Source organism: Bombina bombina, chromosome 10 (assembly GCF_027579735.1).
Source record: "Bombina bombina isolate aBomBom1 chromosome 10, aBomBom1.pri, whole genome shotgun sequence".
Taxonomy (NCBI): domain Eukaryota; kingdom Metazoa; phylum Chordata; class Amphibia; order Anura; family Bombinatoridae; genus Bombina; species Bombina bombina.
Window position 1 is genome coordinate 58320192 of NC_069508.1, and position 15232 is coordinate 58335423.

The 15232-nt window shown below is 39.5% G+C and overlaps 1 protein-coding gene across 3 annotated transcripts in view; it reads right to left on the reverse strand.

Moving 5' to 3' along the window:
- ARHGAP29 (Rho GTPase activating protein 29) overlaps positions 1-15232 on the reverse strand; it is a gene marked incomplete in the record, with an annotated part of 410124 nt that overhangs the window by 185609 nt on the left and 209283 nt on the right. For all 3 annotated transcript variants that reach the window (XM_053694084.1, XM_053694083.1, XM_053694082.1), the window contains 1 exon segment: positions 9929-10072. In XM_053694084.1, the coding sequence (XP_053550059.1) occupies positions 9929-10072 (144 nt within the window).

Here is a 15232-nt window from a genome sequence, read left to right on the forward strand (position 1 = left end):
AGGACCAGCCTAACAGAAACCCTATTCTTCCAACAAAACTGGGAAGGATCTCGATAACAAGACTGAGATTACTTTATCCACCCATGTCTAGAAAATTCAAAGGAGGAGACTGATGAGTCCCATAAACGAGAAGGATAGGGTCCCTAAACAGCTCAAAAACGTGTCTGAGTAAGACACAAAGGCAAGCCCGTCTGTAACGAAAGGCACAACACTCAGGTACAGTTACACCCGCAAGAAACTGCACATGCCCTCCAGTGGCCGAGGGACCTGGGGCAATCGGGTACGAGCACAATCGCAAATAAACATCTGGACTTTGTAGATGTGCATGCGCCAAAAGTATGTAAAAGTGAAAACGTGCCACAAACTCCGGGGGGGACAATCCACCCTCCGAGGAGGAAAACACATAACCTGGCTTACCCGCATGTGTAGTAGTAGTAGGGAGCGGTAGGGAACTTGCCTCCCGGAGGACAGGGCCCCCTGAGGCGGATGGCTCAGCAGTCCCTTGAATCTTCGAGCCCAAGGAACAAGGCACTCTAGGACGGCCTAAAGAACATAACTGACTGACCTGAGTCAATAGGGCCAATTTGCATTCTTCACAGCACGAAGAATCTGAAACAGAAAGTTGAACAATCTCAACATCTGCATCCTCCATAACTGGATAACGAATACCAAAGAAATGGAGAATATATATATATATGAAATGGCACCTGACACCCACAATGGCTGGGGCACTCACCACCTCCTATGAACCAGACACCAGCGGACTAGAATTCTCCGTCGCCACACAGTCAGGAAAGTGGAAATGGGAGACCAAAACGTAAACACACCCAGTCACAAGGTGAACCGTACAGTCTAAAAAAAGTGCGCCCAACCGTAAGGTCGCGTCACTTCAAAAGGCTGTTACGTTCCAAAAGCCATGAGCCCAGTTAACACTACACATAAGCAGATTGAATCACATAACAAACATGATTAAAAAAAAAAACCTGTTCAATAATCCCCCTCAGGAGATATTAACCCTTGATTCCAAGATACTAAAGGAGTCCCACTGAGACCCTGTATTTTTCATGTAAGTTCGCAGGAACAAATGAGTTACAGTACATTCATTAAGAAGTAAAATGAAACGATCTTACCGGAATCTACGTTGTGGAACTGGAACATGGCCCTTCAAGTGTGGCGAATAGTAGCCTTGCCTCCGCCATGGACTTGAGAGAAGAAAGCAGGCAGCGATGCGAAGTTAGACAACGCTGATTGCTTGTGGAGTTGTTAATGAGTCGGGATAGTTTTGCAGAAAGACTCTTCCTGCATCTTCGGACTCTAACTTTCATCCAAGCCCCCACTGAGAGACTGACAGGATTACTTAAAACTCCCGTCCCAAGTCGAAAGGCTTTGCCTCCTCCTGGTGGCCAGGTTCTTATTTCCCAAAGGTAATGAATGCAGCTGTTGACTCTTTCCATTTATGAAGAATATATATCCCTATATCTCTCTCTATATATTTCTCTCTCTATCTATCTATCTATCTATCTATATATACACACACATACACAGGCTATTTGTTCTTATTTAAAATTAAAAACATTTTAGAAGTACCTTTTTAAAAATCCTGGCCCGGCAGTAGGAACTCAATGCAACAAAAGACAGTAAAACCATCATTACTGAGATTCAAATCTTTTATTTTTTATATACACATTGCTGGGAGAAGTTCTGCCATTCTTCAGAGACAATTTTATTAGCTGCTCTTTGCTGGAGGGGTTGTGTTGCTCTATTTCTCCTTTTAAAATACCCCAAAGGTGTTCTATTAGATTCAAGTCAGATGCCAAACTTGACCAGGTCATAGTTTTCCCTTCTTTAGAAACTCTTTAGTGGTTTTGGGAGTTTGCTTTGGATCGTTATGCTGGAATATTCCTATTCTGCCAAACTTCTGGAGACTGGGAGTCATCTTGTCAGCCAGTATGTTGGTATATCCACAGGCATTTATGGTGCCATCTATAAATGTCATCTCCCCAACATCTTTTGCCCTCATGAAGACCCATATCATCACACTCCCACCTACACTGGTGTGCCTGTGCATTGACTGTAATAATCCTGGCCAGGTTCACGCCAAACATGCTTGACCCCATCTGAGCTGAACAAATTTATCTTTGTCTCATCTGACCAAAGAATGTGCTCCAAATATTCATCAGGCTTCTTTTCATGTTCTTTAGCAAAGATTCATTTTGCAGTTTTGTGCCAAAGAGCAGACAAGTGTTTTTTTTCTTGGACGCCGTCCATTGAGGTTGATGTTATGCAATGTCCTTTGCATCTTCTGAGCTGCCACAGAAATTCAGATTCTCATTGATAACCCCTAAGCCAAGCCAGAAGCACTTGGTCGTCTGTTTTTTTAGAGGTATCACATTGAGTTCCAACTGTGGGGCCAGTATTTTTAATATAATAAATCTGAACTGCTAGTTTTTAATTTTACATAAGAACAAATAGCCTACTGTTCAACTCAGGCTTAGGAGTGGCAATGCATTATTGGAAGCTAGCTGCTGATTGGTGGAAACACACATGCCTCTTGTCATTGGCTCACCAGATACGTTCAGCTAGCGCCAAGTACAGCATTGCTGCTATTGAGTTGACAAAACATTTATATACAAGAACATTTTCTTTTTGCACTTTTAATGTTCCTTTAAAATGGACAAGAAACCCCAAACGTTTCTTTCATGATTCGGGTAGAAAATACAACTTCAAACAACTTTCCATTTTACTTCAATTATCAAATTTGCTTTATTCTCTTGTTATCCATTGCTGAAGGAACAGCTTTGCACTACTGGCAGCTAGCCAGTACACATCTAGTTAGCCAATCAGCATGTAGCTCCCACAAGGGATCCCAAGAAATCAAAGCATATTTGAAAATACAAGTGAATTTAAAAATGTCTTAAAATGGCTGCTCTATCTGAATAAGCAAGTTTAATTTTGACTAGACTATCCCTTTAAAGGGATAGTCAAGTCAAAATTAAACTTTCATGATTCAGATACAGCATGCAGTTTTAAGCAACTTTCTAATTTACTCCTATTATTAATTTTCCGTCATTCTCTTATCTTTATTTGAATGTAAACTTAGAATCCGGCCCATTTTTGGTTCAGCACCGGGGTAGCACTTGCTGATTGGTGGCTACATTTAGACACCAATCAGCAAATGCTCCCCAGGTGCTAAACCAAAACTGGGCCGGCTTCTAAGCTTGCATTTCTCCCTTTTTTAAATAAAAAACAGAATTTATGCTTACCTGATAAATTACTTTCTCCAACGGTGTGTCCGGTCCACGGCGTCATCCTTACTTGTGGGATATTCTCTTCCCCAACAGGAAATGGCAAAGAGTCCCAGCAAAGCTGGTCACATGATCCCTCCTAGGCTCCGCCCACCCCAGTCATTCGACCGACGGACAGGAGGAAATATATATAGGAGAAACCATATGGTACCGTGGTGACTGTAGTTAGAGAAAATAATTCATCAGACCTGATTAAAAAACCAGGGCGGGCCGTGGACCGGACACACCGTTGGAGAAAGTAATTTATCAGGTAAGCATAAATTCTGTTTTCTCCAACATTGGTGTGTCCGGTCCACGGCGTCATCCTTACTTGTGGGAACCAATACCAAAGCTTTAGGACACGGATGAAGGGAGGGAGCAAATCAGGTCACCTAAACGGAAGGCACCACAGCTTGCAAAACCTTTCTCCCAAAAATAGCCTCCGAAGAAGCAAAAGTATCAAATTTGTAAAATTTGGCAAAAGTGTGCAGTGAAGACCAAGTCGCTGCCTTACATATCTGGTCAACAGAAGCCTCGTTCTTGAAGGCCCATGTGGAAGCCACAGCCCTAGTGGAGTGAGCTGTGATTCTTTCAGGAGGTTGCCGTCCGGCAGTCTCATAAGCCAATCGGAAAATACTTTTAAGCCAAAAGGAAAGAGAGGTAGAAGTCGCTTTTTGACCTCTCCTTTTACCAGAATAAACAACAAACAAGGAAGATGTTTGTCTGAAATCTTTAGTAGCCTCTAAATAGAACTTTAGAGCACGGACAACGTCCAAATTGTGTAACAAACGTTCCTTCTTTGAAACTGGATTCGGACACAAAGAAGGTACAACTATCTCCTGGTTAAAATTTTTGTTAGAAACAACTTTAGGAAGAAAACCAGGCTTAGTACGCAAAAACCACCTTATCTGCATGGAAAACCAGATAGGGCGGAGAACACTGCAGAGCAGATAACTCTGAAACTCTTCTAGCAGAAGAAATTGCAACTAAAAACAAAACTTTCCAAGATAGTAACTTAATATCTATGGAATGTAAAGGTTCAAACGGAACCCCTTGAAGAACTGAAAGAACTAGATTTAGACTCCAGGGAGGAGTCAAAGGTCTGTAAACAGGCTTGATCCTAACCAGAGCCTGAACAAAAGCTTGAACATCTGGCACAGCTGCCAGTCTTTTGTGTAGTAAGACAGATAAAGCAGAGATCTGTCCCTTTAGAGAACTTGCAGATAATCCTTTCTCCAAACCTTCTTGTAGAAAGGAGAGAATCTTAGGAATTTTTATCTTATTCCATGGGAATCCTTTGGATTCACACCAACAGATATATTTTTTCCATATTTTATGGTAAATTTTTCTAGTCACAGGTTTTCTGGCCTGAACCAGAGTATCTATAACAGAATCTGAAAACTCACGCTTTGATAGAATCAAGCGTTCAATCTCCAAGCCGTCAGTTGGAGGGAGACCAGATTTGGATGTTCGAATGGACCCTGAACAAGAAGGTCCTGTCTCAAAGGCAGCTTCCATGGTGGAGCCGATGACATATTCACCAGGTCTGCATACCAAGTCCTGCGTGGCCACGCAGGAGCTATCAAAATCACTGAGGCCCTCTCCTGACTGATCCTGGCTACCAGCCTGGGAATGAGAGGAAACGGTGGGAATACATAAGCTAGGTTGAAGGTCCAAGGTGCTACTAGTGCATCTACTAGAGTCGCCTTGGGATCCCTGGATCTGGACCCGTAGCAAGGAACCTTGAAGTTCTGACGAGACGCCATCAGATCCATATCTGGAATGCCCCATAATTGAGTTATTTGGGCAAAGATTTCCGGATGGAGTTCCCACTCCCCGGATGGAATGTCTGACGACTCAGAAAATCCGCTTCCCAATTTTCCACTCCTGGGATGTGGATCGCAGACAAGTGGCAGGAGTGATCCTCCGCCCATTGAATTATTTTGGTCACTTCTTTCATCGCCAGGGAACTCTTTGTTCCCCCCTGATGATTGATATAAGCAACGGTCGTCATGTTGTCTGATTGGAACCTTATGAATCTGGCCTTTCCTAGTTGAGGCCAAGCTCTGAGAGCATTGAATATCGCTCTCAGTTCCAGAATGTTTATCGGGAGAAGAGACTCTTCCCGAGACCATAGACCCTGAGCTTTCAGGGATTCCCAGACCGCGCCCCAGCCCACTAGACTGGCGTCGGTCGTGACAATGACCCACTCTGGCCTGCGGAAGCTCATTCCCTGGGACAGATGGTCCAGGGTCAGCCACCAACGGAGTGAAGCTCTGGTCTTTTGATCTACTTGAATCATTGGAGACAAGTCTGTATAATCCCCATTCCACTGTCTGAGCATGCACAGTTGTAATGGTCTTAGATGAATTCGTGCAAAAGGAACTATGTCCATTGTTGCAACCATCAATCCTACTACTTCCATGCACTGCGCTATGGAAGGACGAGGAACAGAATGAAGCACTTGACAAGAGCTTAGAAGTTTTGATTTTCTGACCTCTGTCAGAAAAATCCTCATTTCTAAGGAATCTATTATTGTTCCCAAGAAGGGAACCCTTGTTGAGGGGGACAGAGAACTTTTTTCTTTGTTCACCTTCCATCCGTGAGATCTGAGAAAGGCTAGAACGATGTCCGTATGAGCCTTTGCTTTTGACAGGGACGACGCTTGTATTAGAATGTCGTCCAAGTAAGGTACTACTGCAATGCCCCTTGGTCTTAGAACCGCTAGAAGGGACCCTAGCACCTTTGTGAAAATCCTTGGAGCAGTGGCTAATCCGAATGGGAGGGCCACAAACTGGTAATGTTTGTCCAGAAAAGCGAACCTTAGGAACTGATGATGTTCTTTGTGGATAGGAATATGTAGGTACGCATCCTTTAGATCCACGGTAGTCATAAATTGACTTTCCTGGATGGTGGGTAGAATCGTTCGAATAGTTTCCATTTTGAACGATGGTACCCTGAGAAATTTGTTTAGGATCTTCAAATCCAAAATTGGTCTGAACGTTCCCTCTTTTTTGGGAACTACGAACAGATTGGAATAATATCCCATTCCTTGTTCCTTTATTGGAACTGGGTGTATCACTCCCATCTTTAACAGGTCTTCTACACAATGTAAGAATGCCTGTCTCTTTATTTGGTTTGAGGATAAGTGAGACTTGTGGAACCTTCCCCTTGGGGGTAGTTCCTTGAATTCCACGAGATAACCTTGAGAAACTATTTCTAGCGCCCAAGGATCCTGAACATCTCTTGCCCAAGCCTGAGCAAAGAGAGAGAGCCTGCCCCCCACCAGATCCGGTCCCGGATCGGGGGCTACTCCTTCATGCTGTTTTGTTAGCAGTGGCAGGCTTCTTGGCCTGCTTACCCTTGTTCCAGCCTTGCATTGGTTTCCAGGCTGGTTTGGGTTGTGAGGCATTACCCTCTTGCTTAGAGGATGCAGAATTAGAGGCTGGTCCATTTCTGCGAAAGGGACGAAAATTAGGCTTATTTTTAGCCTTAAAAGACCTATCCTGTGGAAGGGCGTGGCCCTTTCCTCCAGTGATGTCTGAAATAATCTCTTTCAATTCTGGTCCAAATAAAGTTTTACCTTTGAAAGGGATGTTAAGCAATTTTGTCTTGGATGACACATCCGCTGACCAAGACTTTAGCCAAAGCGCTCTGCGCGCCACGATAGCAAACCCTGAATTTTTCGCTGCTAATCTGGCTAATTGCAAAGCGGCATCTAAAATAAAAGAGTTAGCCAATTTAAGTGCGTGAACTCTGTCCATAACGTCCTCATATGGAGTTTCTCTACTGAGCGACTTTTCTAGTTCCTCGAACCAGAACCACGCTGCCGTAGTGACAGGAACAATGCATGAAATTGGTTGTAGAAGGTAGCCTTGCTGTACAAAAATCTTTTTAAGCAAACCTTCCAATTTTTTATCCATAGGATCTTTGAAAGCACAACTATCTTCGATAGGAATAGTAGTGCGTTTGTTTAGAGTAGAAACTGCCCCCTCGACCTTGGGGACTGTCTGCCATAAGTCCTTTCTGGGGTCGACCATAGGAAATAATTTCTTAAATATAGGGGGGGGGACAAAACGTATGCCGGGCTTTTCCCACTCCTTATTTACTATGTCCGCCACCCGCTTGGGTATAGGAAAAGCGTCGGGGGGCACCGGAACCTCTAGGAACCTGTCCATCTTGCATAATTTCTCTGGAATGACCAAATTGTCACAATCATCCAGAGTAGATAACACCTCCTTAAGCAGTGTGCGGAGATGTTCTAATTTAAATTTAAATGTCACAACATCAGGTTCAGCTTGATGAGAAATTTTTCCTGAATCTGAAATTTCTCCATCAGACAAAACCTCCCTCATGGCCCCTTCAGATTGGTGTGAGGGTATGACAGAACAATTATCATCAGCGCCCTCTTGCTCTTCAGTGTTTAAAACAGAGCAATCGCGCTTTCTCTGATAAGTAGGCATTTTGGATAAAAGATTTGCTATGGAGTTATCCATTACAGCCGTTAATTGTTGCATGGTAATAAGTATTGGCGCACTAGATGTACTAGGGGCCTCCTGCATGCGCAAAACTGGTGTAGACACAGTAGGAGATGATGTAGTATCATGTTTACTCCCCTCATTTGAGGAATCATCTTGGGCAATATTATCTGTGGCAGTACTGTCCTTACTTTGTTTGGACGCTATGGCACAATTATCACATAAATTTAAATGGGGAGGCACATTGGCTTTCATACATATAGAACATAGCTTATCTGAAGGTACAGACATGTTAAACAGGCTTAAACTTGTCAACAAAGCACAAAAAAAAGTTTTAAAATAAAACCGTTACTGTCACTTTAAATTTCAAACAGAAAACACTTTATTACTGAATATGTGAAAAAGTATGAAGGAATCGTTCAAAATTTACCAAAATTTCACCACAGTGTCTTAAAGCCTTAAAAGTATTACACACCAAATTTCAGAGCTTTAACCCTTAAAATAACGGAACCTGAGCCGTTTTTAAATTTAACCCCTATACAGTCCCAGCTATAGTCTTTGCTAAGACCCAACCAAGCCCTGAGGGGAATACGATACCAAATGACGCCTTCTAGAAGCTTTTTCAGAGATTTTTAGACCCTCACACATGCATCTGCATGCCCTGTTCTCAAAAAACAACTGCGCATTAATGGCGTGAAAATGAGGCTCAGTCTATAACTAGAAAGGCCCCCTGACTGAAAAAGGTGTCCAACACAGTGCCTGCCGTTTTATAAGCGTTCCCCAAGATTATAAATGCCAATTGTTAGCCTAAATCTGAATAATATGCCCAAATAAAGCAATCGATTTAGCCCATAAAAATGTCTACCAGGTTTTTAGCCCATATTAAGCCCTTTATTCTGTTTGTTTGACTAAGAAAATGGCTTACCGGTCCCCATGAGGGGAAATGACAGCCTTCCAGCATTACACAGTCTTGTTAGAAATATGGCTAGTCATACCTTAAGCAGAAAAGTCTGCTAACTGTTTCCCCCAACTGAAGTTACTTCATCTCAACAGTCCTATGTGGAAACAGCAACCGATTTTAGTTACTGTCTGCTAAAATCATCTTCCTCTTACAAACAGAAATCTTCATCCTTTTCTGTTTCAGAGTAAATAGTACATACCAGCACTATTTTAAAATAACAAACACTTGATAGAAGAATAAAAACTACATTTAAACACCAAAAAACTCTTAACCATCTCCGTGGAGATGTTGCCTGTGCAACGGCAAAGAGAATGACTGGGGTGGGCGGAGCCTAGGAGGGATCATGTGACCAGCTTTGCTGGGACTCTTTGCCATTTCCTGTTGGGGAAGAGAATATCCCACAAGTAAGGATGACGCCGTGGACCGGACACACCAATGTTGGAGAAATAGCAAGAGAACGAAGACAATTTGATAATAAGAGTAATTTAGAAAGTTGCTAAAAACTGCTGCTCTATCTGAATCATAAGTTAAATTTTGGCTAGACTATTCCTTTAAAGGACCAGTCAACCGAGTAGATTTGCATAATCAACAAATGCAAGGTAACAAGACAATACAATAGCACTTAGTCTGAACTTCCAATGAGTAGTAGATTTTTTTTCTGGCAATTTTAAAAGTTATGTCTTTTTCCACTCCCCCTGTACCATGTGACAGCCATCAGCCAATCACAAATGCATACACATACCATGTGACAGCCATCAGCCATTCACAAGCACATACACACTTATTCTTGCACATGCTCACTAGGAGCTGGTGACTCAAAAAGTTTAAATATAAAAAGGCTGCACATTTTGTTAATGGAAGTAAATTGGAAAGTTGTTTAAAATGGCATGCTCTATCTGAATAATGAAAGTTTAATATTGATTGAGTGTCCCTTTAAGTCTCAATATATCTGAGATTTCTGTCATATTACCTTTCTCCCTTCTAAGCTAAACATAAGGCCACAAAGCCTTTCCCTGTAAGAGTTATATGTGGCACGGCTTCTTGGTTCTGCTAAAGTTTCCAAACTTATGAAATTACAGTTTTTAAAATAAGTATTTAAAAGAAATCACATCAGGGAGAGTCATCACATGCGTCTAATCATCTCTCCCTGTGGCTGCAACTTCTGCTTAGCCAGTTCTACACTGTGCATCTGTCATGTCACCCACCTTTCACTTTAGCAATCACTGTACCCGCAGCTCCAAGAATATCAACAGAATTTAGGGCTTGGTGCTTGTTAATCACAGCTTTAAGGACGCGTAGAAGTTCTCCAAGACGTTCATGAACCACTTGGTGTAAACTGTCTTGATTTTCTAGGGAAAAAAATAAAATAAAAAATAAAGTCAGACAAGATAAAAATCTATTTAACTGGATAAGATATTTGTTGTTCTAATAATAATTATGTTGGCTCAGAATACAAAATAGCAATTCCAGCTGTCAAGTGCAAAGGTTTTCCTGAATACAAAGATATTATACTTAAAGGACCAGTCAACACATTAGATTTGCATAATCAACAAATGCAAGATAAGACAATGCAATAGCACTTAAGTCTGAACTTCAAATGAGTAGTAGATTTATTTCTAACAAATTTCAAAGTTATGTATATTTCCACTCCCTTGTACCATGTAATAGCAAACAGCCAATCACAATTGTATATACATATAGTCTGTTAATTCTTGCACATGCTCAGTAGGAACTGGTGACTCAAAAAGTGTAAATATAAAAGACTGTGCACATTTTTTTTAACGGAAGTAAATTGGAAAGTTGTTTAAAATTACATGCTGTATCTGAATCCTGAAAATTTAATTTAACCCGAGTGTCCCTAAATGTAGCCACCAATCAGCAAGCGCTATCCAGGGTTCTGAACCAAAAATGGGCCGGCTCCTATGCTTACATTCCTGCTTTTTTCAAATAAAGCTACCAAGAGAATGAAGAAAATTTGATAATAGGAGTAAATTAAAAGAAAACATTTTATACGTTGTTGAAATGTCAAGTTTAATGGTCCTTTAAAAGGGACAGAAACTTCAAAATTAAACTTTCAAGATTCAGATAGAAGTCAATTGGAAAGTTGTTTCAAATTGCATGCTCTGTTGTCAAATTTGATTTGTTCTCTTGGTAACTTTTGTTATAAAGCATACCTAGATAGGCTCAGGAGAAGCAATGCATTTACTGGAAGCTAGCTGCTGATTGGTGTCTGCATATATATGCCTCTTGACACTGGCTTACCTGATGTGCTCAGCTAGCTCCCAGAAGCATTGCTGCTCCTTCAACAAATGATATAAAAAAAAATGTAGTAAATTTAATAGAAACAAATTAGAAAGTTGCTTAAAATTGCACACTCCATTTGAATCATGAAATATTAATTTTTGACGTTACTCTCCCTCCTGTTTCTCACTCTCCTACCCTCTTATATTGTAAGTTCCTACGAGAATGGGGCCCTCAATTCCTCTTGTATTTGATATTTGTTTAGTCTCTTAAAAATATTGTATCGTCGTACCCATGGGCAGCGCTGAAGAATTTGTTTGTGCTTTATAAATAAAAGTATAAATAATAATAAAATACTGAAAATGTATCAAATGTACAAAATATAGGAAAGATTATTAAAGGGACATGAAACCCAACATTTTTCTTTCATGATTCAGATAAATACAATTTTTAAAACACCTTTCCAATTTAATTTTATTATTTAATTTGCTTCATTCTCTTGTTATCCTTTACTGAAAGGTTTATCTAGGCAAGCTCAGGCGCTGCAAAGAACCTAGGTGCTAGCTGCTGATTGGTGGCTGCACATATATACCGATCGTCATTGGCTCACTCATGTGTTCAGTTAGAAACCAGTAGGGATTGCTTCTCCTTCAACAAATGATACCAAGATAATAAAACAAATTAGGTAATAGAAGTAAATTAGGAAGTGGTTTAAAATTGTATTCTCTATCTGAATCATGAAAGAAACATTTTGGGTTTCATGTCCCTTTAATCCTCCAAAAGCAGATCATATAGCAATATAGTTACAGTTGTCTCAGTCAGCTAATGGGTTAAACACCTCATTTTCTTGAAAGCAGCATAAGCTGTTGCTTTTAAATGGCTCCTTATATTTATTTTCATTTAGAGAGAGAAAAGGGCTACTGAAAATCAGCATTAATACTCAAGGATGCTACAAATTTTTACTTTTCTGTTATATATATATTGTTTATTCTTGTATGAAAATATTTTATTTTCTACTACATGCAAGAAGATTGAAGAGTTAATAAATTTTATTATCTCTTCAATTTTCTTGCATGAAGTAGAAAAGAAAATATTTTCTTCAACTCATTTAGCATTAAAGGGTCATGAAACCCACATTTTTTATGTCATGATTTAGAAAGAGCATGTCATTTTAAACAACTTTCTAATTTACTTCTATTATCCAATTTGCTTCATCGTCTTGATATCCTTTGCTGAAAATCTAGATAGGCTCAGTAGCTGCTGATTGGTGTCTGCACACAGATGCCTCGTGTGATTGGCTCACCCATGTCACGTGCATTGCTATTTCTTCAACAAAGGGTATCTAAAGAATGAAGCAAATTAGATAATAGAAGTAAATTGGAATATTGTTTACAATAGTATACTCTACCGGAATCATGAAAGAAAAATTTTGGGTTTAGTGTCCCTTTAAGACTGTGTTTAACTCCTAAAGTGACAGGCTGCAAATCCTGCGCAGGACACAGTTGGTGATTGGTGGACTCATGCGATTATTGCTCCTAATTGGCTCATCAGTCATGCCCTGCAATTAAAATTTGAAATGGGAACATGCAGCATTTGCTAGGTCTGAAAAATTCTGTTAATGTTAAACACAGAGACAGATCCTGTCTTACAAGTCTGCCAGAACACATATTAGTAAAGTCAATCTGATTACAGGTTATTTATTACATGACAAGTATATCCCTTTTTTATTTTTTTTACTGAAAAAAAACTGTTCAAGGTTGTTTGCTTGTTTTTATAACTAAAGGAACATATTAACTTATATCAAGTAAATAATCAGCAGCCAACAACAGACTTATTTACGCAAATCATGTCTAGAATGTACTTACCCCCAATAGCACATAAACAATAGGACCACCATATTTAGTGGAAAGACACAACTCATTTAAACAGAAATAACTAAATATGTATTTTACCTTCTAGACAAAGAATATTCAAAGCTGCTAAACAGTTATGATGATACTTGTACGTAAATTATGTCTGAATCCTGCAAACAAAACATTAAAGGCACAGTATACACCAATTGTCATATAACTGCATGTAATAGACACTACTATAAATAAGAACATGCACAGATACTGATCTAAAAATCCAGTATAAAACATTTTAAAAACTTACGTAGAAGCTCCCAGTTTAGCTCTGCTGATGAGGTTAGGCTGGGACACCCACTGAAAGGGGCTGAGAAAGCAGGAAGAGGAGACGCTTGCCCTCCCCTGCATATGAAAATACCCATTACACAAACAGAAGTCTGTAGACGTCAGTACACATCTAAAACATTGGGACTTGGTTAGGAGTCTAAAAATCAGCACAATTCTATAAAAAAAAAAATCAGCAAAACTATACATTATTACAAAAACACCTCTAGATAGGCTAAATAAATGGATCATCTACAAAACATTTATGTAAAGAAAAATCTAGTGTACAATGTCCCTTTAATTACAAACATTAAGCATACTATGTTGTCGTTTGCTTGACCCTGCTACATGTTACACAATGAGACCTTAGTTTAAAGCAGAAATTTGTTTACCTCTGGCCCTAATTGGTTGCAATCAAAGGAGAGAAGATAAGTAACGTGCTCAACCGGCTGTGCAAAGCAAGTGTATCGCTGGTATGGTCTTTATCTGCTAAGAATAAAATTACACGTTTAAATGTTTTTAACCCATTAATGCTGAGTGCAGATCCTTTGTAATGCGGTGCTTTATTGCATATATATATAAAAAAGAAATGGGTTTTTTTTAACATCCCTTTAACATTAGGACTACAATCTATTATCTTTTTTGTTTTGCAACGTAACCAATCGTATGGAAAGCCCCCTAAAAGGATTACTTCAAAGATACAAAGAACAAAAAAAAAGTGCCTTTAATAATAATAACTTTGTAGTATGTTCCTTATTTATCTTGCCCACTTTTCTGGTACTTTAACTATGGACATTCTGTGTTTTCCAATTCTTGTGAAAAGTGCATATGCTAGTAGTCTTCACAAGCCTAACCCTGCTGCCTTCTACACAGTGATTGTTTGATTACTTTAGTAGCTCACTGTGTGTCTCTGACTTAGGCAGATGAGAGGTATTTAAAGCAGTATAACTATGCAATGAATTACAATACAAATTTTGCTAACAAAATGACAGTTTAAATACTTTTGACTCATTCTACCGCAGCTCTCACCAACAGCAGCAAGACCCGGGCAAAAAACACCAGTGTTATATACTACGTATATATACAAATCTGTTTTATATTCCTTAATTTAAAGAGACATAACCCTCACAATTTAGGATTTCATTTACAATTATCATCAAATTTACTTAGTTCTCTTTGTATCCTTTGCTAAAAAGCATACATAGTACCAGCAATGAACTACTGGGAGCTAGAGATTAAACACATAGAAGTAATACCACTTTGAACCGCAAAGCAAAGCTGGTCGCAAACGGAAACTGCTGCTGACTCAATCAGCAGCGCTAGCTATACAACTGAGTCGTATGACTAACACAGCTGATTGGATCAGCAGCAGTTTTCCGCTCAGGAACAGCAGTGCTCTTTGGGTACAGAGCGGTACTGCTACTTTGTGTTTAACCCCATTGTGAGGGGCTACACATAGATGTGCAGGGCCGCTAATCTTGAAATGACAGGCTTTAACAAATTAGAGCATGTAATTTTTCCAAATATAATGTCACAATTTTAAAGAATCCTTTAGAAACACAAAATCTAAATACACAAAATATAATCCCGAACTCTAGAAAACAATATAGTGGGTTTCTAACTGTTTAAAAGAAAAGAACTAGCAAGTTAGGGACACAATCTTACCCAATAATGCAGAAGACAAACAAATTCACCAAAGATTCCAAGGGGGAAGCACAAAAAGAAGAAGATACACATTGCATGCAGTTACTTCCGTGTCATTCATAGATTTGTGTTGTCATCATAAAATACCATATGAGATATGACAATTCATTCACACACTACCCTATGACAACTGTACAAATGAGGATTAAAGGGACATTCCAGTAAAAATTTAAATGCACATAGATGAAGTACATACAGTATTTGCAATATACATCTATTAGCAAAAATGCTTCTAGTAAAAAAGTTATCATTGTTTTAAAGTGAATGTAAATTTTGATGCTAAAGTGCCCGGTTTTTAAAACTTCGATTAAAAACAGGGGCACTTTAATTCATCAAAATTTTCATTTCACTCCTGTTGGGAAAAAAAAACCTTACCTTTTAATCTTCACAGCA